Here is a 25,970-nt window from a genome sequence, read left to right on the forward strand (position 1 = left end):
AGGTGAGTGTATGTTCATTAACCACTTCCAGACCGCTATACGCATATATGCGCCCACACTTTAAAGATGGATATCTCGGTAACGGCAGCAGCTGCTGCCACAACCGAGGTATCCATCTTTAGTGTGAGCGGTCCTGTAAAAGATAACGGTGGTCTCCGCGGCGGATTCGCCGCAAGATCGCCTTTATCGGCGGCGGGAGAGGGCCCCCCCTCCCGCCGCTCTCCATCGCCCTCCGCCGCTTACCTGGAGCCGTGGAGGCGATCGGGTCCGCTCGGCTGCTGTGTGGGGATGCGAGTGAGGGAAAAATCACCCCCACCCGTCCCCATAGCTCTGCTGGGCGGAAGTGACGTCAAAACGTCAGCGTCTTAAAGAAATATTTTTTTTTTTTTGTCATTTGACATATTTAAGAGGACCTGTCATGCTTTTTTCTATTACAAGGGATGTTTACATTCCTTGTAATAGGAATAAAAGTGATCATTTTTTTTTTTCAGTGTAAAAAATTATAAAATAAATAAAAATAAGAAATAAGAAAAAAAAAATGTTTTTTTAAAGCGTCCCGACGAGCTCGCGCGCAGAAGCGAACGCATACGTGAGTAGCGCCTGCATATGAAAACGGTGTTCAAGCCACACAAGTGAGTTATCGCCACGATCGTTAGAGCGAGAGCAATAATTATAGCCCCAGACCTCCTCTAACTCAAAAAATGCAACCTATAGATTTTTTTAAACGTCGCCCATCGAGATTTTTAAGGGTAAAAGTTTGACGCCATGCCACGAGTGGGCGCAATTTGTATGTGTGACATGTTGGGTATCATTTTACTCGGCGTAACATTATCTTTCACAATATATAAAAAAATTGGGCCAAATTTATTGCTGTCTTATTTTTTAATTCAAAAAAGTGATTTTTTTCCAAAAAAAGTGCGCTTGTAGGACCGCTGCGCAAATATGGTGTGACAAAAAGTATGGCAATGATCGCCATTTTATTCTCTAGGGTGTTATATATATATATATATATATATATATATATATATATATAATGTTTGTGGGTTTTAAGTCATTTTCTAGCAAAAAAAAGTTTTATAGTCTTATAAACACCAAATCTGAAAAACACCTAAGGTACTGAAGTGGTTAAAAGCCAGCAGCTACACTTTTTGTAGCTGCTGACTTCTAATAAACATTAAAAATGACTGGAACACCACTTTAATGCTTATACTCAGGATCTTGTTGATAGAAAGATCCAGAAAAAATGTTCCATAAAGAACTTGCATAAACATGCATATAAGTGCATAAAGTAAAATTATTCATTGCCAGTGTTGTAATATACTCGTTTATACTCATGTAAACAAGCTTAGGGACACAAACGTGTATGCGCATTAATCACTGCACTCAAATGTAAAATTATTATTATTATTTATTTTTTTTAACGACTCTATACTCATCGCTGTCATTGTTCCATAGACAACAAATACTCTAAATTCAAATCAGTAAAAAAAAAATTGCATTTTCCAGTGCGCAAAAGGCCTTATTCTCCAAACCCTCCCCTGGTTCCAGAATTGTTATCACACTTTGACTAGTGATATATTTGGTTTAGAACATTTTTCATAGCAATTTATTTTAATAACTGGTTACAGATTTTTACTGTACGTATTTATAACATAACGTTCTACCTTTTTTGAATAGTAAACTATAAAAATGAATAAGTAATTCGTTGAATGCTTTTACTCACAAGCCTGAAGTTTTTGAACGTTTAGGTGGAAGAGCATATGGACAGACTAGAATGCCAGGAGTGTGAGATTTCTTGCCATTTGAATTGCTAGGAAAAGTGGTGACCCCCAAGCTGTGCCAACAAAGAGTGCACAAAAAAAGAGTGCACAAAAAATATGTATGTGACCCTGTCCAAAACGGGTGAGCTTGTGTTCTTGTATTTATTGTACAGCATGCCGATACATATTTTAGATCATGATACAGGCATTCAACACAACACTAATACTTTCATAGAACATGTAGCTTTCTCCCTAGTGCGCTTTGACTATTTAATAAAAACATATGCTTTTCCTAGGATCTGTTTATCAGATTTAAAAGTGTATTAAGAGATTAACTAATGCAGAATCACAAACTTACCCTTTGAGGTACGGCACTAAACTTTAGCCTGGCGAGTATTCTTTTAACATCTTCTACTTTGGGTTTCATGTTCACATGTCCTAGTGACAGTGCTCGACTGTTAGAAAGTGCCCATTTCATGCCTAATTTACTGACTGTCAAATTTCGAGGCAACTTGTCTGTGTTCGGTCCCTTTTCTGCCGTCATTATAGCAAGAACAACATCCTTCTCAAGCTCTATGATGCCTCCTGACAGACAAAAATAAATAAAAAATAACTAAATAAGGGGCAGTTCAATGTTTGAAATGGTTAGATTACCAGCTAAATGCACAAAAGTGACATGTTTATTTCAGAATAGTTGCTGTTCTAGAATACTATCCAACTTACCACTTGTGGCAACTATGCTTGCTGTAACTTTGAAAAGCTCTAGAACAACCCCAGGGTAGGTTGGGTAGAGTAAGTAGAGATGTCTGTTCAAATGGTCCTCCGATTTTGTATCCAGCGCCTGTTTCTGTCATAAAAAAAAAAACAGGATCCAGACATTACCCACGATAGCAATCAAGCAAATTTTTCTACAAAAGGTTGGAAAATTAAGCTTTTACATGTCTGTTACAAGCAAACAACAGTTTTGCTGTTCTTCATTTAAAGTAAGCCTGTCGAATTAAAAAGGAAAATCTCCATCCGGTCCTAGGCACCCTCTGATTACCTTTGCTGCCTCTATTCCTTTGTTTTCTAAAAATCCCAGTCATCAAGCCCAAATGCTGCCAAATGGAAATGAAGGTGCATGCTATTCTGTGTGATTGTTTGGGACTTTACAGGGCAGTATAGGCACTGAAGAGAAGTTTACCTAGGATGTACAGATCTACTATATCTACACAATACAAGTAAACTGACTGCCAATACTTTATATAAAATTCGCAAAATAAGATAAAAATACACTGTAGAGAGACAGACCAGATCTCATAAAGCAATGCCGTAGCACCCGTTGCACTGAATGAAATACAGTACATCCAGTGTCAGATCAACATAAGATCACATCAGTCACCTGTCAGGGGTTTATGCCTGCCTTTGTCACCTGGACAAAAAAACTTCAAGTACTCTGGACATATCTCGTACATCCATGTCGTTCTTCACTGCAGCAAATATTCCTAGTCAAGTCAACAGAATAGCTTTCACGCTGGATTCCACTTGTGTGGCAGCTCAGCCAGTGTCTCCTAAATAAAAAATTCACCAATAAATGTGATGCAACAATATTTGTTGAAAAGAAGGGGGTGTAGTGGCGCTTACCAGTAGGAAATATCTAAATCTATTATATATATAAAACTCAATGTGTGTGTGTGTGTGTGTGTGTATGTATGTATGTATGTATGTATGTATGTATGTATGTATGTATGTATGTATGTATGTATGTATGTATGTTCCAGCATCACGTCCAAACGGCTAAAGATATTAACATGAAACTTGGCACACATGTTACTTATATGTCAGCAACAAACATAGGATAGGTGGTTTAACCCTTACCCACCCCCATTTGCCATGGTCGGGGTTTTCCTTTAAAGTCCCATTCAACTCTATGGGAAATACATGTTACTTCGTAACTTCCAAACGGCTGTAGATATTTCGATAACACTTGGTCACATGTTACTTATATGTCCACTTAAACTATAGGATAGTTAATTTATCCCTTAACTACCCCCATTTGTGAGGGTCTGGGTTTTTGTTTAAAGTCCCATGCAAATCAATGGGAAATGTATGTTCCCACATAACTTCTGTACGCCTGGAGATATTTCAATAATACCTGGTACACATATTACTTATATGCCAAATAAAAATTTATGACAGTTAAATTAACCCTTACCTACATCCTTATATAAAAGATGGGTATATTTATATTACTATGATTTTCCTCCCCAAAAGGTTAAGATAGGAAGACCGGGCAACGCCGGGTATTCAGCTAGTAGTCAATATATAGCAAATACACATAATATGTAAACGCACAGCAACGTATAAAGCTTGACCAGTGTATCCAATTAAAAGGTGTTCCACTCCTATTTCCTTCTTTCCCACCATACATCAACAACCATGATGTGAGGGATGGATAATGTGAAGATAATGGGATCCAAAATAAATATGACTAAAAAATTAAATTTAGTCATCAAAAATATCCAAATAAATAATGTGAAAAAATTAATTTCAATAATACGTGATAAAATCTGGTGCAAAAAATAAATAATTCATAAATAGTGGAAAGGTATAATCCAAAAAATAAATACTTAATAAGAAACACCTTAGAATATATTAGAAAAAAGTCTATATGTGCACTAAATTGTGCTAATAAATAGTGTTCAAACAATTGGTGTTCAAAAAATATATCAGTGCTTCAATAAAATCTCCAAAGTGCACGGTGCTATAGAACATATAGTCCAAATAATCGAGTGCTTGATTGAATATTTCCCCAAAGGTGCAAATAGTGCTTTAACAAAGATGATGCTGCAATCCACCGCACGATCATTCAGTGTAGTTGTGCAGATCAAGCCTTATTAAAAGGAAATTCTAGCCTCTCACCTCAAATAAGGCCAAGTAAAGCCTATAATGATGTCAATGAAGCCCAGCAGGTTCAACTGTGGATATGTATCTCCAGGTCAGCTCAGCTTACTCCAGTCATCCGACCACAGATTCTCCAGAACGCTCTCAAACTGGCACTCAACAGAAGCACAATAGAATCCCCATAGTGTAGTAGGCAATATGCGTTTTAATAAAAAATAATATAGCACTCACATTTAAATTCGCTGTAATCAGCATGCAGATGATGACAGTAATCAGTTAAAAATAGCAGCAGTTCTCCGCTCTCGGCCGCGAGCAGAGATGACGTTCTGGAGAATCTGTGGTCGGATGACTGGAGTAAGCAGAGCTGACCTGGAGATACATATCCACAGTTGAACCTGCTGGGCTTCATTGACATTATAGGCTTTACTTAGCCTTATTTGAGGTGAGAGGCTAGAATTTCCTTTTAATAAGGCCTGATCTGCACAACTACACTGAATGATCGTGCGGTGGATTGCAGCATCATCTTTGTTCAAGCACTATTTGCACCTTTGGGGAAATATTCAATCAAGCACTCGATTATTTGGACTATATGTTCTAGAGCACCATGCACTTTGGAGATTTTATTGAAGCACGGATATATTTTTTGAACACTATTTATTTATTAGCACAATTTAGTGCACATATAGACTTTTTTCTAATATATTCTAAGGTGTTTCTTATTAAGTATTTATTTTTTGGATTATACCTTTCCACTATTTATTAATTATTTATTTTTTGCACCGGATTTTATCACATATTATTGAAATTCATTTTTTCACATTTTTTATTTGGATATTTTTGATGACTAAATTTAATTTTTTAGTCATTTATTTTGGATCCCATTATCTTCACATTATCCATCCCTCACATCATGGTTGTTGATGTATGGTGGGATAGAAGGAAATAGGAGTGGAACATGTTTTAATTGGATACACTGCTCAAGCTGCTGCTGTGCGTTTACATATTATGTGTATTTGCTATATATTGACTATTTAGATATTTCCTATTGGTAAGCGCCACTACACCCCCTTCTTTTCATATGATCTTCGGTGTGTGAGCACCTTTTAGTAGTGGCTGCTGCTTTTATTAGTATTTTAACTTATTAATATTTTATCTGAGTATTTTATCAATCAGTTTTTAGTGCCCTTGGTTAGTTTGGTTTTGCGCATTAGTTCCCCCCTTTTTACAACAATATTTGTTATAGTGATTTTAGACTAGGCCTTTTATCTGCGTATAAAAAGGACACCTCTTTAATATTCAGTTAAAGCAATCTCACAATTGAAAAAATATTTTATCTTATTGCGTTTTATTTAACTGTAATCATCTATAATTAACTCCTTCCTCCTCTTGTCTGTTTCCTTTTTAATGTGTTTTTACTTATTAATTCGTGATCATTTTATTTTTTGTTTTCATAAAAAAAATAGGATTGCATTTAAAAAAAAATAACCATTTTCTTTACAAAGAACTTTACCATGCTTTGTACTTAAAATGTAAATGGAGCATTATCGACTAGTGTGATTTGTTTATTATTATTGTTGTGATACATACAGTAGATACAAAAATTAAATGCACTGGGGCTGTAGACAGGTACATTCTACCATTTAAGAAAATTGTTCAAGCCTTCCACCTGTTGCTTTTGGGGTTATTTCGGCCAAATATTGCAGCAATGCCTGGGTAGGGGGCCTGACATTAAAACACCTGGGGCCCAAAGTACATAGTTACCTAGGTTGAAAATTGACCCATATATTTGTTCAGCCTAAAGATACATTAATTAAATCAAAACACTAAGCTCTTACAGCAGCTCAAAATCTTACCGAGTTGTTTTCTGTAGACTGTCCCTCTCCCCAGAAAAGGAACACAGATTTCCCATCTGCAGTTAGAAGTGACAAAGCTTTTACATCCCTTTCATGCCATGGAATCTCCCATTCCCAAAGTAATGCACTTGTGGATCCATCAATTACAGCAACCTGGAAGACATTATATTAACATAGCACTTCAGCAAAAAAAAAAAAAAAAAAAAAATCAAGAAAAGAAAAATGGTATAGTATTTTTTTTTTTGTTCCTCTTCGACTACTGCACATAGCTAATGTTTTTTAATAGCTCTTGGCATAGCAGCACTCAAATTTCTTGTTTACAGTACCTATAGCTGTTCTTTGATTGCCAATGCACAACCATGCCCAAGAGGCCTAAATATTGCGAAAACAGGACTCGAAACATTAGTCAGTATGATACAATAAGTCTTTTCATCAAATTTGCCATTTAAACAAGACCAAATATTTTTCATTATTCTACTAGTAAAGTGTGTCCCGTTCATTGAACAGGCCAAGTACAGTGCCTTGCGAAAGTATTCGGCCCCCTTGAACTTTGCAACGGTTTGCCACATTTCCGGCTTCAAACATAAAGATATAAAACTGTAATTTTTTTGGAAGAATCAACAAGTGGGACACAATCATGAAGTGGAACGAAATTTATTGGATATTTCAAACTTTTTAAAAAAAAAAAAAAACTGAAAAATTGGGCGTGCAAAATTAGCCTCTTTACTTTCAGTGCAGCAAACTCTCTCCAGAAGTTCAGTGAGGATCTCTGAATGATCCAATGTTGAACTAAATGACTAATGATGATAAATAAAATCCACCTGTGTGTAATCAAGTCTCCGTATAAATGCACCTACACTGTGGTAGTCTCAGAGGTCCGTTTAAAGCGCAGAGAGCATCATGAAGAACAAGGAACACACCAGGCAGGTCCAAGATACTGTTGTGGAGAAGTTTAAACCACTTAAGGACCCCTTCACGCCGATATACGTCGGCAGAATGGCACGGCTGGGCACATCAACGTATATGTACGTTGTCCTTTAAGCCCAGCCATGGGGTCGCATTTTAAATGCATTTTTTGCTGTGAAAATGACAATGGTCCCAAAAACGTGTCAAAATTGTCTGAAGTGTCCGCCATAATGTCGCAGTCAAGAAAAAAAAAAAAAAAATCGCTGTTTGCCGCCATTAGTAGTAAAAAAAAAAAAAATTTTTATATATTTTTGGGGGATATTTATTATAGCAAAAAGTAAAAAATATTGCATTTTTTTTAAATTGTCGCTCTATTTTTGTTTATAGCGCAAAAAATAAAAACTGCAGAGGTGATCAAGTACCCCCAAAAGAAAGCTCTATTTGTGGGAATAAAAAAGGATGCCAATTTTGTTTGGGAGCCACGTCGCACGACCGCGCAATTGTCAGTTAAAGTGACGCAGTGCTAAATCGCAAAAAGGGGCAAGGTCCTTTAGCTGCATTTTGGTCCGGGTCTTAAGTGGTTAAAGCCGGATTAGGATACAAAAAGATTTCCCAAGCTTTAAACATCCCAAGGAGCACTGTGCAAGCGATAATATTGAAATGGAAGGAGTATCGGACCACTGCAAATCTACGAAGACCTGGCCGTCCCTCTAAACTTTCAGCTCATACGAGGAGAAGACTGATCAGAGATACAGCCAAGAGGCCCACGATCACTCTGGATGAACTGCAGAGATCTACAGCTGAGGTGGGAGACTCTGTCCATAGGACAACAATCAGTTGTATACTGCACAAATCTGGCCTTTATGGAAGAGTGGCAAGAAGAAAGACATTTCTTAAAAGATATCCATAAAAAGTGTTGATTAAAGTTTGCCACAAGCCACCTGGGAGACACACCAAACATGTGGAAGAAGGTGCTCTGGTCAGATGAAACCAAAATTTGAACTTTTTGGCAACAATGCAAAACGTTATGTTAAAAGCAACACAGCCCATCACCCTGAACACACCATCCCCACTGTCAAACATGGTGGTGGCAGCATCATGGTTTGGGCCTGCTTTTCTTCAGCAGGGACAGGGAAGATGGTTAAAATTGATGGGAAGATGTATGGAGCCAAATACAGGACCATTCTGGAAGAAAACCTGGAGTCTGCAAAAGACCTGAGACTGGGACGGAGAATTGTCTTCCAACAAGACAATGATCCAAAACATAAAGCAAAATCTACAATGGAATGGTTCACAAATAAACATATCCAGGTGTTAGAATGGCCAAGTCAAAGTACAGACCTGAATCCAATCGAGAATCTGCGGAAAGAACTGAAAACTGCTGTTCACAAACGCTCTCCATCCAACCTCACTGAGCTCAAGCTGTTTTGCAAGGAGGAGTGGGCAAAAATTTCAGTCTCACGATGTGCAAAACTGATAGAGACATACCCCAAGCGACTTACAGCTGTAATCGCAGCAAAAGGTGGCGCTACAAAGTATTAACTTAAGAGGGCTGAATAATTTTGCACGCCCAATTTTTCAGTTTTTTATTTTTTTAAAGTTTGAAATATCCAATAAATTTCGTTCCACTTCATGATTGTGTCCCACTTGTTGATTCTTCAAAAAAAATTAAAGTTTTATATCTTTATGTTTGAAGCCTGAATTGTGGCAAAAGGTCGCAAAGTTCAAGGGGGCCGAATACTTTCGCAAGGCACTGTACATAAGTGTGCTTCAGGTGCAATGGCAGCCAGTGCATGAGTGTGTGTCAGGTGCAGTGAAATGGAGTCCCTGAGTGTGCGTTGGATGCAGTGATGCATGACAGGTGCAGCAGTGGTGAATAAAACTGTGTGTCAGCCATCAGGTGCAGCTGAATGGAGTCCAAGAGTGTGCATTGGCCCAAGAGTACATGTTGGGTGCAGCGGTGGCAAATGTAAGAGTGTGCTTTCGGTGCAGTGGTAGGAATCACCAAGGCCCCCAACAAGGCACCCTCCTCATTTCAAGAGCATGTGGTCTAGTACAGTTCAGGATGGGGAGGAGTACAGTGCACGCTCACTCCCCCCCCACCCCTTTATTGCCAGCCAAGCTGCAAATGGGTCTGGTCTGTGTAGAATAAGGGTCTGGTATATGTACAATTGTGGGTGGGGGGCCTACACTTTTTTCCTTTTTTTTTTTTGTGCATGTTATTTTGTCTGGGTTAGCCCCTACAATCATACCAGACTTTTGCATAATGGTCTGGTAAAGACGCTGAGGGATAGCCTCATTTACTGGCAATTTAAATTGCGTTATTTTTCTTTGAAAGTGTCCCTTTTGCTTTAGTACATTGTACAGCTGCACCACTTCACCTGCAGGCTGAGGATGTACCCCAAGCATGGTATCTGGAGGGGTTTGGGAAACAATTCCAAACTTTTTTTTTTTTTTTTTTAACAGTTTGGCAAATGTCTCTCCAACTGAACCTTCGGCTCATCACTAATAACAATATAGTGTGAGGTCTGTAAGTCAACAGTTTTCCTGCTCATGAGCCTTTCACAAATCCAGATGAACTGGTCCAATGGAATTTGAAAGGAGTAAGGGTAGTAGCAGAATTGAAATTAATAGTGTTGATTCGTTTTCACGGAATTGTCATCTTAACTGCAGACAGTTTAACTATAGCCAGGAGATTATATATATTGATCAAAGTATTAAGATCCATTTTTATTCCTTAATCAGATACTAATATTATAACTTGCATGTATTTGACATTTTATATTTTGATAAATGACATCCTCTGGGCTTCTCTTTTAAACTGTCCCTTGACCTCACTGTTACATTGCCTTTCTATGTATGCACCCTGTGCCATCAGAAGCTATGCACTCACCCCTCACCCTTAGACTATAACCGTTTAGAGCGCCGCACACATGGGCAGCAAGAGAGGGATATACAGAGCTAAAGTTCCACGAAGAGGAGACTCCTACCAGGATTCTATAGGTTCCATCAACATAAAGGTCACACACAAAATAGCAATGCAGTAGTACCAGCCAGGGGACAGTTTAAAAAGAAAACTTCAAGAACACAATTTATAAAAAACAAAAAACACCAAGATACATGTGCGTTATAGTATCCGATTGTAGAATAAATTACTTTTATTCCACTCTAATCAATAAATGTAGAGTGGAGAACATTTAAAGTAGAAAAGGCATCTGCTACAAGTAGGTTTAGTCCTAGATGTTGGCTTTGTGTCTTAGAGCAAGCAGAATCTGGATGAATTTATTCACATTTATGAAGAGGACATTGGACTTCGACCAAATTTTCTGACTGAGGGTAAATTATTTTTCTAAGTACATAAAGAGCAAAAATTAGTTGGGTAATAAAGTTATCACAAAAAAAAAAAAAAAAAAAAAAGAACAATGTGTAATAACAAAATGCCCTCTTTGCAACATGCACAGCTGTATATGGATCAGAAAGGCATATACATTGCACTGAGAAATGTGTATGCAATATAGAATTGCATACTGAATTCTTCTAGGATTAGGAGCACCCAGAGCATTTCAGATAAAAGATCAGGGGAAAATGCAGTTTTTGTTCATTTGGTTTGGTTGCCTTAAGTCCCTACAAGCCTTAATATTTTATGTATTCTGACCATCCAAAAAAACTGTAAAAACACAAAGTAGTTCATTTTGTCCAGTATATAAAAACACATACCTTTTTCATATCATTGCTACTCTGAATTTGTAAAAAGAAATCCAGATTCCCATCAGTGTTAAAATAACCGGGCTGAGGAATACTGTAGGAAAAAAAAAAAAATACATAACTGGCAAAACTAATAAAATGGAAATCTGCAAATGCTGTTGCCCTGTGTAGCAGAAATGGTATTATTAAAAATAAAAAAAATAAACACATATGTTAAAGCAGTATTAAACCCAAGGCAAACATGTATTATATTGCAGCTTACTCTCTTCTCCTGTAGTACACCGGTAGGAGTGCTGGCAAGGACAGAGCCCATCTCAGCTCTATTGATGCAAGAGACGATAAAGATCTTATAGGCTGCACATCACTGCAACCCTATGGATATGTGAAATGACAGCCTCAGCCTGGGCTCCAGCCAAGCCACACCCCAAACAAGTTTCACTCTGCTCCCAGAGCTTAATCCCAATGTAGGCAAACAATCTGGTAGTGAAAGGGTTAATCCAAATTCTGCATCATCAAAACCCAAAACAATGCAGGGCGTCACACAAAAACCAGAGTTAAACTTGCCGATAACTCCATTTCCAGGAGTCTTCCAGGCCTTGAGAGATGGAGGTCCTCCCATCGCAACAGGAAACACATTGCCCATTCAGTTCAAAAGGCGGTTCCTCAAACCCATGGACATTTATCACCAAGAACCGAAGGATGGAACAGGTAATATCATCAATTCACAAATTACATTCAAGGGTGGGATCGTGCTGTCCTGGAAGGCTACTGGAAATAGAGTTACCGGTAAGTCTAACTCCGGTTTTCCCCAGTCATCTACCAGGACAGCCCTTGAGAGGATCCTCAATTACTCACCATATTGGGGGAGGGGCACAGCTTGGAGAACTTTCCTCCTAAAAGCCTGGTCTGGACTAGATAGTGGATCTACTCGGTAGTGTCTTGTAAAGGTGGTAAAGCTTGACCATGTAGCTGCTTTGCACATCTAATCCGGGGTGGCACTAGCCTTTTCCACCCTGAATGCCGCTCATGGAGTGTGCCTTAATACCCTTAGGAGGTTCCTAATCTAGCACTCTATACCCCTGTGTGATAGCCAACTTGATACATCCAGCTAAAGTGATTTTAGAGGTCTTTCGACCCTTACGTTTACTGGAAAGCAAGACAAAGTGAATCTGCTAACCTAAAAGCCTTAGTCACTTCTAGATAACTTAGAATGCACCTTCTAAACATCCAGCAAGTAAAATTTGAGGCATTTTGGAAAAAAAGTAGGTAGAATAATGTCTTGGGATTTGTGAAACTTGGACGCCACTTTCGGCACGAACCCCGGATCCATCCTTAGGGTGACTCCATCGTCCAGGATCTGGGAGGAAGGGCTCTCTAATGGAAAGAGATTGCATTTCACTCACTCTGCGAGCTGAGGTTATTCCGACTAGGAGCACCGTCTTAAGAGTGAGTAATTTAAAGAGGCATCGGAGATTGGTTCAAAGGGTGCCCCTAGAAAGGCCCTGAGGACAACTGATAGGTTCCAGGTTGTGGTCTTGTGAGCCTGGACTATTCTGTGCTTTGAAATTTCTTTGCAGAACCTCGAGATCATCCTGTAAGCGGTTTTCTAGATACACACTTAAAGGGTCACTAAAGGAAAAAAAAAAATCGCTAAACAGCTTCCTTTACCCTAATGCAGTCCTGGTTTCATGTCCTCATTGTTTGTTTTTGCTGTAATCCTTCTCTGTTCTGCACACTTCCTGGTTGTCTGTTTCCTTATGAAAAAAGTACTGGGAGCTTCTCTCTGTGGTCTCTAATCAAGAAGGTGTGATTACTGTGCGTCTAAAACCCCTCAGAAACAATCAGTTTCATTTTAAAAACAAACACTGCCCTGTATTGGCTCTGTGTCTGTCCTTCACACAAGCATGAAACTAGATGAAAAGCGAAACTGAAACTGCAGGCACATTATATGATTGATTTTTATCTATTTTTAATCATTTTTAAAAGGAATCAGTTAACGATTATGGGCCAGATCCATATAGAAATGGATAGGCGCAGCGTATCAGAGATACGCTACGCTGCCGTATCTTACCTGGCTTTAAATCGAATCCAGGAAGATTTTGCACCGTAAGTTACGGTGGCGTAGTGTATTTCTGGCGGCGGAATTCAAATCGGCGATTAGGGGGCGTGATTCATTTAAATGAAGCGCGTCCCCGCGCCGATTGAACTGCGCATGCTCTGTTTCGAAATTTACCGCCGTGCTTTGCGCGAAATGACGTCGCAACAACGTAATTTTTGGAACTTAGACGTGACTTCCGTCCATCCCGATTCACGAACGACTTACGCAAAAAAAAATCAAATTTCGACGCGGGAACGACGGCCATACTTAACATGGCAAGTCTATCTATACGCCGCAAAAAAGCAGCTTTAACTATACGCCGGAAAAAGCCGACTAGAGACGACGCAAGAGAATGCGACGGTCGCACGTACATTCGTGGATCATCGGAAAAAGCCAATTTGCATACCCAACGCGGAAAACGACGCAAACTCCACCCAGCGGGCGCCAAAAGTATTGCACCTACGATCCGAAGGCGTACGAAGCCGTACGCCTGTCGGATCGAACCCAGAAGCCGTCGTATCTTGGTTTGAGGATTCAAACTAAAGATACGACGCGGGTAATTTGAAAGTAAGCCGGCGTATCAGTAGATACGCCGGCGTACTCGATATGTGGATCTGGCCCTATGTCTCTATACCCTGTAAACAGTCATTTCAGCAAAAAAAAATTTCCTTTACAACTCCTTTAAGGCAGCGACCTGTACTTTAAATTGTACTTGGCAACAAGCCTCGATCTATCCCTTCCTGAAGAAACTCTAGGATGTTTGTTGTGCTCCTGCAGTCATCCCCTCTACGGTCTAAACTTCTTACAGATTTTGCCATAGATGGCCCCAGTGATCGGTTTTAGACTCTGAAGCATAGTCCTTTGCTCCCGCGCTGACAGCTTTAGTGTGGTGGGTTGTGAATACATCAGAGGTCCCTGCGAGAGAAGATCTTGCCTGAGGGGTAACCTCAGAGAGGGCTGGTCTGCCAATTTGAGAAGTGTTGTAAACCACAGTCTCTTGGGCGAGAATGGTGCTACCAAGATTAATTGCATCTCTTCCAAAAGAAGTTCTGCAGAGCTAGGGGTTGATCTCCTGGGTATAGCGAAAACAAAATTGGGACTTTCGCATTTTTCCTGATCGCGAACAGATCCACTTCTGGTTTCCCCAGTATGCCACTATGTCGAATACCTCTGAATGTAGAGACCATTCTCAATTCGAGACTTGTTGTGGACTCAAAATCTGCAGTATTGTTCTGCTCTCCCATCAGATGCACCACAGACATAGATGTGAGATTGTTCTCTGCCCACTGAAAGATGGTCTTTGCTGCCAACATCGATCAAGGACTCCTGGTACCCCCTTGTTTGTCGATCTACGCTACTGCAGTTGTATTGTCGGAACGGACCTGGAGGTGATGACCCTGGATCTGTTCCTGAAAAGCTAGTAATCCCCTGGAGATCTCCAATTGGAAAGAGCTGATGGCTGAGAACCCTCTTTCTTCTGGGATCTACTTGCCCTGGGCCCAGAAGCTCTCGAGATGGGCTCCCCATCCCAAACTGCTGGCATCCGTGGTCAGTATGGATGAGATGGGCAGTATCCAGTGTACCCCTTTGTGTAGGTTCTCCCTGTTTCTCCATCACCATAGAGATCACTTTACTCTGGCGGGAATCGCCATTTCCTCCTCTAGATCCTTGTCCCTCGACTCTTCCTACAGGAACTCCTGTAAGCTCCTTTGGTGGAAGTGAACCAATTGTACAGCCGGTATTGACACAGTCATAAGGCCCAGGGCTCATATCACTTCCCTTACTTTGCAACTGCGACTGGATTGCAGGCAAGACGGGGGGGGCGTGGCTTGCAGTCGATGGAGTAGGACGCTCTGAGCTCTAGCTCCGCCGGGTATCCTGTTTTATATCCTGATCCACCTACTTTACACCACCGCAAACTCTACTCCCCGGCTACCCGGGACCCAGACAGGCCCGTTAACCTGCAGAGGATCGGTGACAGCACGCAAACATGTCCCGAAGGGGGAAAGACTTTTTGTCAGCGGCGGACCATGCTGGACAAGATGGCGCCCGCTCCACGCGCTCGGCGAAAGAGGCAGCTATACAGCTCTTCACCAAGCCAGGGGCTAAGGACATACCGCCTCGGTCAGATCTCCTGCTCTCGGACCGAGCGGAACACGAGGAGGTGGAAGCCTCAGGGCTGGTCTGGTCGGATGAAGCCCCGGACGCTGCCGTGTGCGACGCAGTGAGTACACAGGCCCCCCTCCCTGCAGCTACTGAGGAGCCTGGCCCCTCGGCGCCTATGGCGGAACCCACTCTGAGGGATGTACTGTCGGCAGTCACCTCGTGCAAAGTGGCCATTACTGCCCTGACTACCGAAATTAAAGGGGTTAAAATAGAGGTCAATCTGCTTAGGCATGACATGCAAAAGCTCCGCGACCGCACCGCTGACTTGGAAGGTAGGATGAGCAATGTGGAGGATGATGTGGCGCCATTGCTCAGGGAAGTGCACCATTTACAGTCTCACTCCTCTGGCCACACTGCCCGTTTGGAGGACATGGAAAATAGACTAAGAAGGAATAATAAGGGCAGTGGGGATCCCAGAAAAAGCAGAAGGGAAGAACCCAGTGGCTTTTATAGAAAATTGGCTGACCGATACGTTTGGGGAGCAGTCCTTCTCGAAAATGTTTTCAGTGGAAAGGGCTCATAGAGTCCCAGCTAGGCCTCCTAGGCCTGGTGCACCCCCGCACCCATTCCTTTTTAAACTCCTGAATTTCAAGGACAGAGATGCAATTTTACAATGTGCTAGAACCAAGGGAGACCTCATGAAGATTGATAATGTCAGGATATCCTTTTACCCGGACTTTTCTGCGGAGGTGCAGCGCCGGCGGGCTCAGTTTACTGATGTGAAAAAGCGCCTCAGAAAATATGAGGTGGTCTACGCTATGCTCTATCCTGCTAAGCTGCGTGTTGTTGCTAATAATGAAACCCACTTTTTTGAAAACCCTGCTACAGCATCCGCCTGGCTGGACAGAATGGAGCATTCCTTGAGGGGCACCCCCTCCTGTTCATTGAGCTTCATCTGATTTTCTGCGCCAGTCAAGAGTTTTTCCTGTTTGTGGTTAAAAACTTCGGGGGGTTTTAAATCTAAATGTCTTCTTGTTTTATGTTCCTGTAAAGGCGGATAGACGGAACTCTGACAAGGCTGTTTAATAGCGTCCTGATGTGAGGAGTACGGATGCAAGTTCCTTCGATCACTGTTTTGAGTCGAAACGTTGGGGCCCCCCCAGTTCCCCATTTGTCCTGCGAGGATCTGTTCTTGCAGCAAAAGTGTGCTTTGTTTTTGCTGCTGTTTGTCTCCCCTTTTTTTGTTTTTTTTGTCCCCCTTTTTTGATTTTTGTTTTTTTCCAGCCTGCTGCCGGGAACATTCTGCGACAATCGAGACACGGTATGCCTGATACCGGTCATTTCCATGGACATCTGCACGTGCTAACCGCGGGTGGTATGTACTTATTTGCCCACGCTGTTGCGTATGCTAGTTACTGGACTGGGATTGCAGGCAAGACATCCTCTGATGCAGCCTGGCAATCTTCTCTTCTGGAAGCACCATCTTCTGTTCTATGGATTGGATGTTGTAACCCAAAAAGAATTGTTTGGGCTGGGTTTGGTTTTTCTGGATTTATAATCCACCCCAGACGTTGTAGGTCTAAGTCCTGACGAAGCTCCTCCTCTGAGTGAGCCATAAGGAGTAGATCGTCCAGACATAGAATGATTGAAATGGACTGGAGTCTTAAGGGGACTAGTGCTTCAGCCAACACTTTGGTTAAAGTTCTCGTGGACGATTACAGCCAGAAGGGAAGTGCTCTGCACTGGAAGTGATAAATCTGGTCTCCAATTTGATTTGCGAGACTAAGGAATTTTTGACATTCTTTCCTTATCAGAATATAGACTTCATTCTACAGAAGATTTTTATTGAATAAATGGACTCCATGCAAAACTTTTTGTATCGGATGGATAAGTTCAGGAGCCAGAGATTCATAATTAGTCTGAATTTTCCAGATGGTTTCTTTATCACAAACACGTGCGAGTAAAAACCCTGCCCCCTGTTCCCGAACTGGGACTGGTACCAATACTTCTTGATCCACCATTTCCCCGATCAGTAAACGTAAGGCCCCGGCTTTCTCTGTATATTTTGGTAGTTTTGTAAAAAAGAAACTTGGAGGGTGGATCTCTGTGAAACTCCAGGGCATAATCCCTCCTTATGATGTTCAATATGAACTTGTTCGAGTTTACCTTCTCCCATTGTGGGAAAACCCAATTCAGCCTTCCTCCCACTGGAAGCCTGACATCACTGCGGTTTTGGGTTCTGACTGGGATGGGTAAAGAGAATACCATTCATGTTGATCAGTGTCATGTAATTTTGGTGCTATATTCTCATATGTATGTGTCCTCAGCATAAACTGTACCAGAGTTCATTATTTTACGACTTTGTACTTATTAAATACATTTTTTTACTTTTTTACAACAAATTGGTACGTCTTTGTAATTGTTTATATAATTTTTGCTGCCTAAAAACCCCACTGGGGAACCCTTCCTTTTTTCATTACCTTTACAGGGGTGAGCAGCACTTTCCCTACCCCCTTTGTGTCCGTCCTTCATTTACATAATTTTCCGGTGGCTAAACACCTATTCTATCCCCCCTATGGACATAGGAAAGTATAATATATGAGCATTGGCATTGTGCGGCTGTACTTAGCATTTGCTTGTTTTTGTTCATGCGGGTTTGACAAATGCCCGTAACAAAATATTTAAGCATATTGCGTATCTACCCACTGCTGCACTGCCTAATACTCATGAAATCTCTATAACCATATATCCAACATGGGTTCCATATATACCTTTTGGTATTTATTGTTATCAATTGTTTGCTTGGTTATAAACAATTATATATATACACTTTTTGCTCTAATGGGCATATACATGTCCATTTCTAGCATTACTAATATTCCACCTTTATATATACCAATTTTTATTATTTATCTTTTGTTTAATCCTTTTATCCTGTAGGACCTTGTTACAGCTCTGCTGGGTGGCGCTTCCCCGCTAGGTACCTCTTTATCATGCTCTCTCTATGGCCTCTCAGTGGGGAGGGGGAGACTCAGGGCTCTGTGTTCTCTTTACTCTCCACAAGATGGCGACATTCTCACCACTGTGGAGGTGTTTCCTCCCCACTGACGGCGTCAGTGACGTTCCCTGGCGCCGTGGGCGTCCCGCGCGTGCATGCGCATTGCGCGCGTTTGTGACGCTGCCGCGGCACTCGCGACCGCAGCAGAGGGCTGGGTTGTTTTTTTTTTTTTTTTTTTTTCTTCCTCACTGACGCTGAGGAACCCACAGCTGGGAGGGTCATCTGACCTTAATTCCTTGCTCCAGCTGGGATAGGGGGGGCGGACTTCTAGATGTGGGAGGGGATGTCCCAAGCAGAGCATTCATTTGCCAATTAGTGATTGCCAAATCCTTGACACCTGACATGCACATATTTAAATAGACTGGGTGTATACCTGACACCTGCCTGTGATCCTATCTTCATACTATGCTGGACACACCACACATAGGGTAAGGCTGCATTTTCAAATCCTGCACAAAGTTATCCTTCCTATGCCTACTAAATCTAATCAATAATATATTTCCCCTCCAGATACGCTTTTTCTTGCTCTCTCTGGAGATCGTTTCCATACTCACATTCTAAACATTTAATAAAGGTATTTTTTACTATCCTTTACATTGTGTTTTTTTAACACTATTCACCCCATTGGCACTAATCCCAATATTCTTACTACTATTTTATCACATTATATACAACTATTCTCACATGAATTTTATTATTTTAGCACATGCTTACTCACACCCATCCATTACACACCATTATTATTTATTTATTTATTTATTTTTTTATTCAACTAATTAACTATATATATTATATTATACTAATTATATATCTTTCACTATTTAATTATAATTATCATATATATTGGCACCTCAACCCACTATTAGCCCTATATTGTAATCTTTATCGCCCTGTTACACATATAATTCTCTTGAATTCACAATTCTATATAATTTTGATATTGTTATTAATCTTAACTCATGATATCATATAACATTTAAAATATCCTGTGCATATTTATATTAATTTAAAATTCCTATGACATATCACAGTCCCATTTTATATATGCATCATTATAATGAGCATAATGTGCATGTCTAGCGCCATCTACTTGTACAACAAGTCAATCAATCTTTATACTTTAAACATATAGTTTTTGGTATTAAAACTACTTTATATTTGAATTTCTTAATAGGCATCACTCTGGCAATTGCTTTGCTGGGCTCCCCCTCCACCTGTCCGGCCCGCACTCTCTGACTGGACTTTTGGATTTTTTCCCAGTTACACTGTGGGTCCCTGCAGGCCACTCTTGTGGGGCATCGTTGAGGCCTTTTTGGGGGTGCTAACCACCCGTATGGAGAAAAGTAACTAGGGATCCTCAGGATTATAACCTTACTCTGGTCCAAATAGAACTGAGAAACACAATCTGTGAGTTAATAACTATATACTTTAAATTTATTTTTCACCTAAATTGTACTATGTATTTTATTACCATATATTTACTCTGTTATAGTTTGCATCATATACCCTTTCCTCTGAAGAAGACCCATATGTGGGGGTCGAAACGCGTCAGGAACAACTTGACCTGAAGATCAGCCATTCATGTTGATCAGTTTCATGTAATTTTGGTGCTATATTCTCATATGTATGTGTCCTCAGCATAAACTGTACCAGAGTTCATTATTTTACGACTTTGTACTTATTAAATACATTTTTTTACTTTTTTACAACAAATTGGTACGTCTTTGTAATTGTTTATATAATTTTTGCTGCCTAAAAACCCCACTGGGGAACCCTTCCTTTTTTCAAGAGAATACCTCCCTTCCCTTTACCTTTCTGTTCTGACCAAGGCTTCTTTGGTCTGAACTTCTTATCCCTTTTTGGGGCTTCTTTTTAAAGGACGAAAAAACTTTTGAAAATTCCTCTTTTTTGTGGGAAAGGTTCTCTTTTTATCCGCTGTCCTTTACAGTGCGGTGTCCAACTCTGGACCAAATACCATGTCCCCCGTAAAAGGGACACTGCACAAGCGCATCTTGGAAGCCATGTCTCCTCCCCAAGTCTTCATCCAGACTGATCATCTGGCTGCTACCGAGAGTGAAGCAGTCTAAGCTGCGAACTTGACATATTGCGTTGAGGTGGCGGTTATATATCCTATTGCTTTGAACAGCATAGGAAATGATTTTAGTAGTTTTTCCCCTGGGGTACCCTTAGCTCTTGCAGCTGTGTCAGCCAAAATTCCAGGTTCCTAGCAATGCATCTTGTGGCCAATGCTGGCTTTAGATTTGCCACTGCCGCATCCCAGGCCCTTTTTAAGACTAAAGTTGGTTCTTCTGTCTATCGGTTCCTTTAAGTGCCCCATTTTCTCAAAAGCTAAATCAGGCTGCTTTGAGACTTTAGACAGTGGTGCATCTAGCTTGGGATTTTTGTTTTATTTTCGAAAATTTGAGAAAAAGGCTCATCTTCTTTTCGAATAAGGTCAGAGAGTATGTTATGTACCGAAAAGACTTTTGCCTTCTTTTTCCCCAAGCCCTCATACATTCTGTCATGTCTGGAAAATTGCTCTTTTTATTTGCTTCTTTTTCGTTAATTTACAGAGTATCGTATACTGCGCCTTGCAAATTGTCCACCGCCTCAAGGCAATTTGTATTTTGCAGTTTTGCTAGCTACGGCTTGGTCTTCATCCTGCTCTGAATCTGAGTCCCTGACTCTTTGGGACTCCCCTACGCTAGAAGTTGAAGGGCCTGGAGAAGAGAGAATTGCAGCTGCACTACTGGTTGAGGCTATGTTTACATCCAAAAATATATCCATTGAGGAAAACTCATCCTTAAAAGAGCTGAGAAACTTAGCTAGGGGGGAAGTCAGTCTCCGATTTGAAAAGGTTTGCAATGCATTGATTGCACAAAGCTCTATTAGCGTTTGAAGAGAGCTTATTCCCACAATAAAGGCACTTCTTCCGGCCTGACTTGTGCTCGCTGGATGTCTCCTTAGCCTGCATTACAGAAATGGGTAGGGGTGTTCGCTACCAAGCCTTCCCCCATTGATACACCCATGCTACACTTCAGCCCACTGCTGCACTCTCTGGGACAGTGAGGAATCCGCCACCAAGGGGTTCCCTAGTCCAGCCCTACAAACCACCAGCATTATATGGTACAGAAAGCACAAAAGTGGTCTGCCCAGCAGCCTACCTGTGCTTGGCTGGTGCCTGCCTTTTCCGGAGTGTCCTGGGGATTCGCCTCCATTGTCCCCCCCTTTCTCTGGTTCCTGCTGCTAGTCTAGTTATGCTGGACGCAGGCCGGGAGTTTGTAGGCCCAACCTGGCCCTCCCCTTCCTCTTTGCGCCCTAGAGACCCAAAACCAGAAGTCTTTGCGCGCAATGATGCCTACTCCGCCGGAAGGGATGCATATGATGTCTCTGGCCCAGCAGCATTTGGCGCAGTCAGGAAGAGCTGCACCAGCCACAATGGCAGGCACCAATGGCCCTGCCGCCTCCCCCGACTGGCCTTGTACACACCAGGAAAACCTGCGCCATCATGCCACTGACCCTCACCAGGCACTGGAAGGGGGTGGGCATCGAGTCTGCTCCTATTACACTGGAGGGTACCTGGGCCATAAGGCGGTAAGGACTACCAGAGAACCATTTTCAGGAAAGGACTCGGGTCCCCCTGGCAGGTCTCCTTTGCCTTCAGGCAGCCCCTGAGAGATGTAGTCCTCCTTGTATAGCACTTGGTCCCTCAGCAACATGCTCCTCCGACTGAGGAAACACAAATAACTGACCATGGGCTTCAGGGACTGCCTTTTGAACTGAATGGGCAATGTGTTTCCTGTGGCGATGGGAGGCGCTGGGATCTCTCAAGGGCTGTCCTGGAAGACGACTGGGGAAAAGGAATTAACCTGCATTTAACTCATGAAAGGAGTAGGCATCTACTTATACTTCTAGTTAAAAGGCCAAGTTCACCTTCTGAACATGTTACACTAGTATTTAGGGTGTAACATGCAACATGATCAGCACCTCCCTTCCATGTTACATTGGGTGGAGGTGGTTCTTCCTGCAACTGCTCAGCCATGTCATTCATTCACAGGAATCTGTGAATGAATGAACTACATGTCTCATTTTCCATCGCAACAGATGGCTTATGGTTCTCAATGAACTACGAGTGTGCCGATGACCACCCCGATAGATTGGTAGCCCAAAATATATAGCTTGCCAGCTCAGTAACTGTCTGCCCATATGAAGGTTTGGGCAGAGGATTGTCAGCAGTGTCTATAGGAGCCTGAAATTTCACCAGCCACTGATCGTGGGTGCAATGCTTTGCAGGCTCCAGTGTAAAATAGTTCTAAATGCACATTTGTGTTTATCTGCAAAATCATTAACATTTTTTTTTTTTTTACTAAAAGTGAACCTTTAAGTGGAAATTATTATTTAGAAAAAACAGAGAAATGACGAAACAATATTTGCAATGAGGAACATTCCTGAAGTTCGCCCCCTCCTCTCCTCTCCCCCCCCCCGTTTTGCACATGCGCAGTAGGGAACCAGCTGTGAAGCCACAAGACTTCACCGACGGTTTCCCTTACAAGCAATAGTGGCGGCAGCACCAGAGAGCCGATGGAAAAATCAGCTGGGTGATCCCTGGACAGGCAATTGTCCTAATATTAAAAGCCAGCAGCTACAGTATTTTTCCTGAAGGAAGCTAGACCTCCTCTTTAATGTACAATAATGCAAACCTATAAATGTTCTTGCGAGGGAAGCTCCATTTCGGTTCCAAATCTTGCCCGCGCAGGAGAGATAGACCCTTATTGGTGGTAACAAGCAGGTCACTACAGTTGCTCCCAAAAACTGGTATTGTCTGAAGAAATTCCACATCTGAACTGTAAAATAAACAAAAAGGATGCTCAGAAGATATTCAAAGTGTAAGCAGGCTTTTATTGTACTCAAAAGGAGGTGGTCGCCTTTGCTATGCAGTTACTTAGCATTGCACAGCCAATTCAAAAATACATTCGCCATCAGATCCTGCTCTTCTCCATGCAACAATTTCCATTCTTAAAACCTGGAGTCCGGAGGGGTAAAAAATGTCCAATAAAACAAATAAAGATCAAGGCATGCATGAAGGGCCAACTATGAAGATTTTTTAGAGGCTCTGCCACACTGAGCAGGCTGCAACGAGGAGCAGGGACATGATGTCAAAGGGAATGAGGGAAAGGCATCAGAGCCCACAATGTAGATTTACACTTACACCAAGTGCATTTCTTCATTAAAAAATAAATGAATAGGAGACCATAGAAAAAAATATGTGAATTTGCATTTTTAAATAGCACCATACGCTAGATTTGTTCACTAGTTATGTAATCCTCTGCAAAGCAGTACTGGTAGAGGACAGGGAAGCACTGTCAAGGCTTCACTGCTTTGCAGTTTTTACAATCTAACATACAGAGCATAAATGATAGATAGAGAAAGTGCTGGCATAGCCTCATGCTACTGTTGCTTCACTATCCAGTCACAGATAGGAACAGGTGTTTGACCAAGCTGTGTTGCTCTAAATGCAATGAAGGAAAGCGAGGGTGGGGACCTGGCTATGCTGTCTGGCAGGGGTGAGTATATTTCAAAGGTGGCTAAACAGAGTAACACAATATTTGCCAGGTGAAATTGGTCACTAATTTGTATTTCAGCTGTCTATTTTATTTTTACATACAGTACTTCAAATATTACTTAAAATATTTTAAAAGTAAACCCAGTATGTATTTAGATAACTGGTAAGCAATATTCTTTGGGGAGAAGTAGGATTCATCCAGTCCACACATTCACAGATGGTATTTAACGCCATCACTTGAATTATGATAGCAAACGAAGGAAAGAACACAAAGATGGTACAACAAAGAACTTACTGAACAAAACATTAAAAAATTTCTTTTGTAATTTAAAAAGGTACCTTTCTCAAAAAAGCACAAGGTGCTCTGTAATCAAATGTTTGTAAGGTATGTCCTAGAACCTAGATCCTTAACTGGTTACGAAGCTCAAGTAGCATCATCAGGGCCGCCATCAGAATGGAGAAGAATACAATTTAACCACTTAACCGCACGCCGTAAATTAACGGCATGGGCTTTGTGCTGTTCGGGTTTTTCCGGCGGATAGCTACCCCTGCTTCTATGAGGGGTAGCTAATGTTAAGTATGGCCGACGTTCCCGCGGCGATTTTTAAATTTTCTACGTCGTTTGCGTACCGCGATCGGGAATACCGATGGCCGCAAACGACGTACCCGCCGCAAACAATGACGTCGTAGCGACGTCATTTGGAGCATGCGCACTGGGCTTTTTCGCCCCGTGCATGCGCAGTTAAATCGGCGCGGGAACGCGCCTGATTTAAATTGTACACTCCCCCTAGCTGCGGAATTTGCATTCCGCCGGGGGGAGTTAGGATCCGACGGTGCAGTTTGCGAGGTAAGTGCTTGATGAATCATGCACTTGCCTCGCTAAATTGCACCGGCGGATCGCAAACCAGGTAGATCTAGCGGATCTAAAGATCCGCAGATCTACATGAATCTGCCCCAATGTCCTCAGCAGAAGTCAGGCGGGGTTCATGCCAAACCATCGCATTACAGACCACATCTACACCCTGCACAGCCTCATCAAGAACGATGTACTTTAAGAAGGCATTTGATTCAGTGTGGCACCCAGGCCTGTTCCTCAAACTATTGGAGAGTGGAATAGGAGGGAAAACATACGACATCATCAAGAGTTCATACACTGAGAACAGCTGCAGCGTAAAGGTGAATGGGAAAAGAACTGAACACTTCCGACAGGCCCGAGGAGTCAGACAGGGCTGCAGCCTAAGTCCAACCCTCTTCAACATCTACATCAATGAACTGGTGGCAGCTCTAGAATCCTCCGCAGCACCAGGACTGACTCTACATGACACCGAGGTGAAGTTCCTATTGTACGCAGATGACCTCCTACTTCTGTCACCAACAGAGAAAGGCCTACAAGACAGCCTGGAAATTCTGGAGAAATACAGCGCCACATGGGCACTACCAATCAACTCCAGCAAAACAAAAACCATGGTGTTCCAAAAGAAAAATACAAAACAAACAAAGAGCCCTTCCTTCACAATAAACAACTGCACTGTGGATGAAACTAACAGCTACACATACCTCGGCCTAGACATCACCCAATCAGGAAGTTTCAAGCCAGCCATAGAGGCACTGAAAGACAAGGCATGCAGAGCCTACTATGCCATCAGGAGACGGCTGTACCACCTAAAACCACCCGTGAGAGTCTGGCTCAGAATATTTGATAGCGTCATCGCCCCAATTCTTCTTTATGGCAGTGAAGTTTGGGGTCCTGTCACCTACCCAGACCAATCCAAATGGGACCCCAGCCCAACAGAAATATTCCATCTGGAATTTTGCAAGCACCTCCTCCAAGTCCATCGAAACACCTCCAACAGTGCTTGCCGGTCCGAGTTGGGCAGATTTCCCTTACTTCTCGCAGTACAGAAGAGGGCGCTATCATACTGGGACCACCTACAAAACAGCAGCCCCAACTCCTACCACTATCAAGCCTTACTGGACAGTAAGAACCAATCCAAGCCGTGTGGCCTACAACAACTTATCAACACCTTGTCTCCCCAAA

The 25,970-nt window shown here is 41.8% G+C and overlaps 1 protein-coding gene across 1 annotated transcript in view; it reads right to left on the reverse strand.

Moving 5' to 3' along the window:
* Positions 1–25,970, reverse strand: part of FAM234B (family with sequence similarity 234 member B) — a 167,061-nt gene that overhangs the window by 22,839 nt on the left and 118,252 nt on the right. Inside the window, exons 9-13 of the mRNA XM_040359623.1 lie at positions 23,070–23,213; positions 11,120–11,201; positions 6,497–6,649; positions 2,484–2,607; positions 2,119–2,345 (exon numbers count right to left, since the gene is read on the reverse strand). Coding sequence (XP_040215557.1) covers positions 2,119–2,345; positions 2,484–2,607; positions 6,497–6,649; positions 11,120–11,201; positions 23,070–23,213 — 730 coding nt within the window. The remainder of the gene's footprint in view (positions 1–2,118; positions 2,346–2,483; positions 2,608–6,496; positions 6,650–11,119; positions 11,202–23,069; positions 23,214–25,970) is intronic.

Source organism: Rana temporaria, chromosome 7 (genome assembly GCF_905171775.1).
Source record: "Rana temporaria chromosome 7, aRanTem1.1, whole genome shotgun sequence".
NCBI lineage: Eukaryota > Metazoa > Chordata > Amphibia > Anura > Ranidae > Rana > Rana temporaria.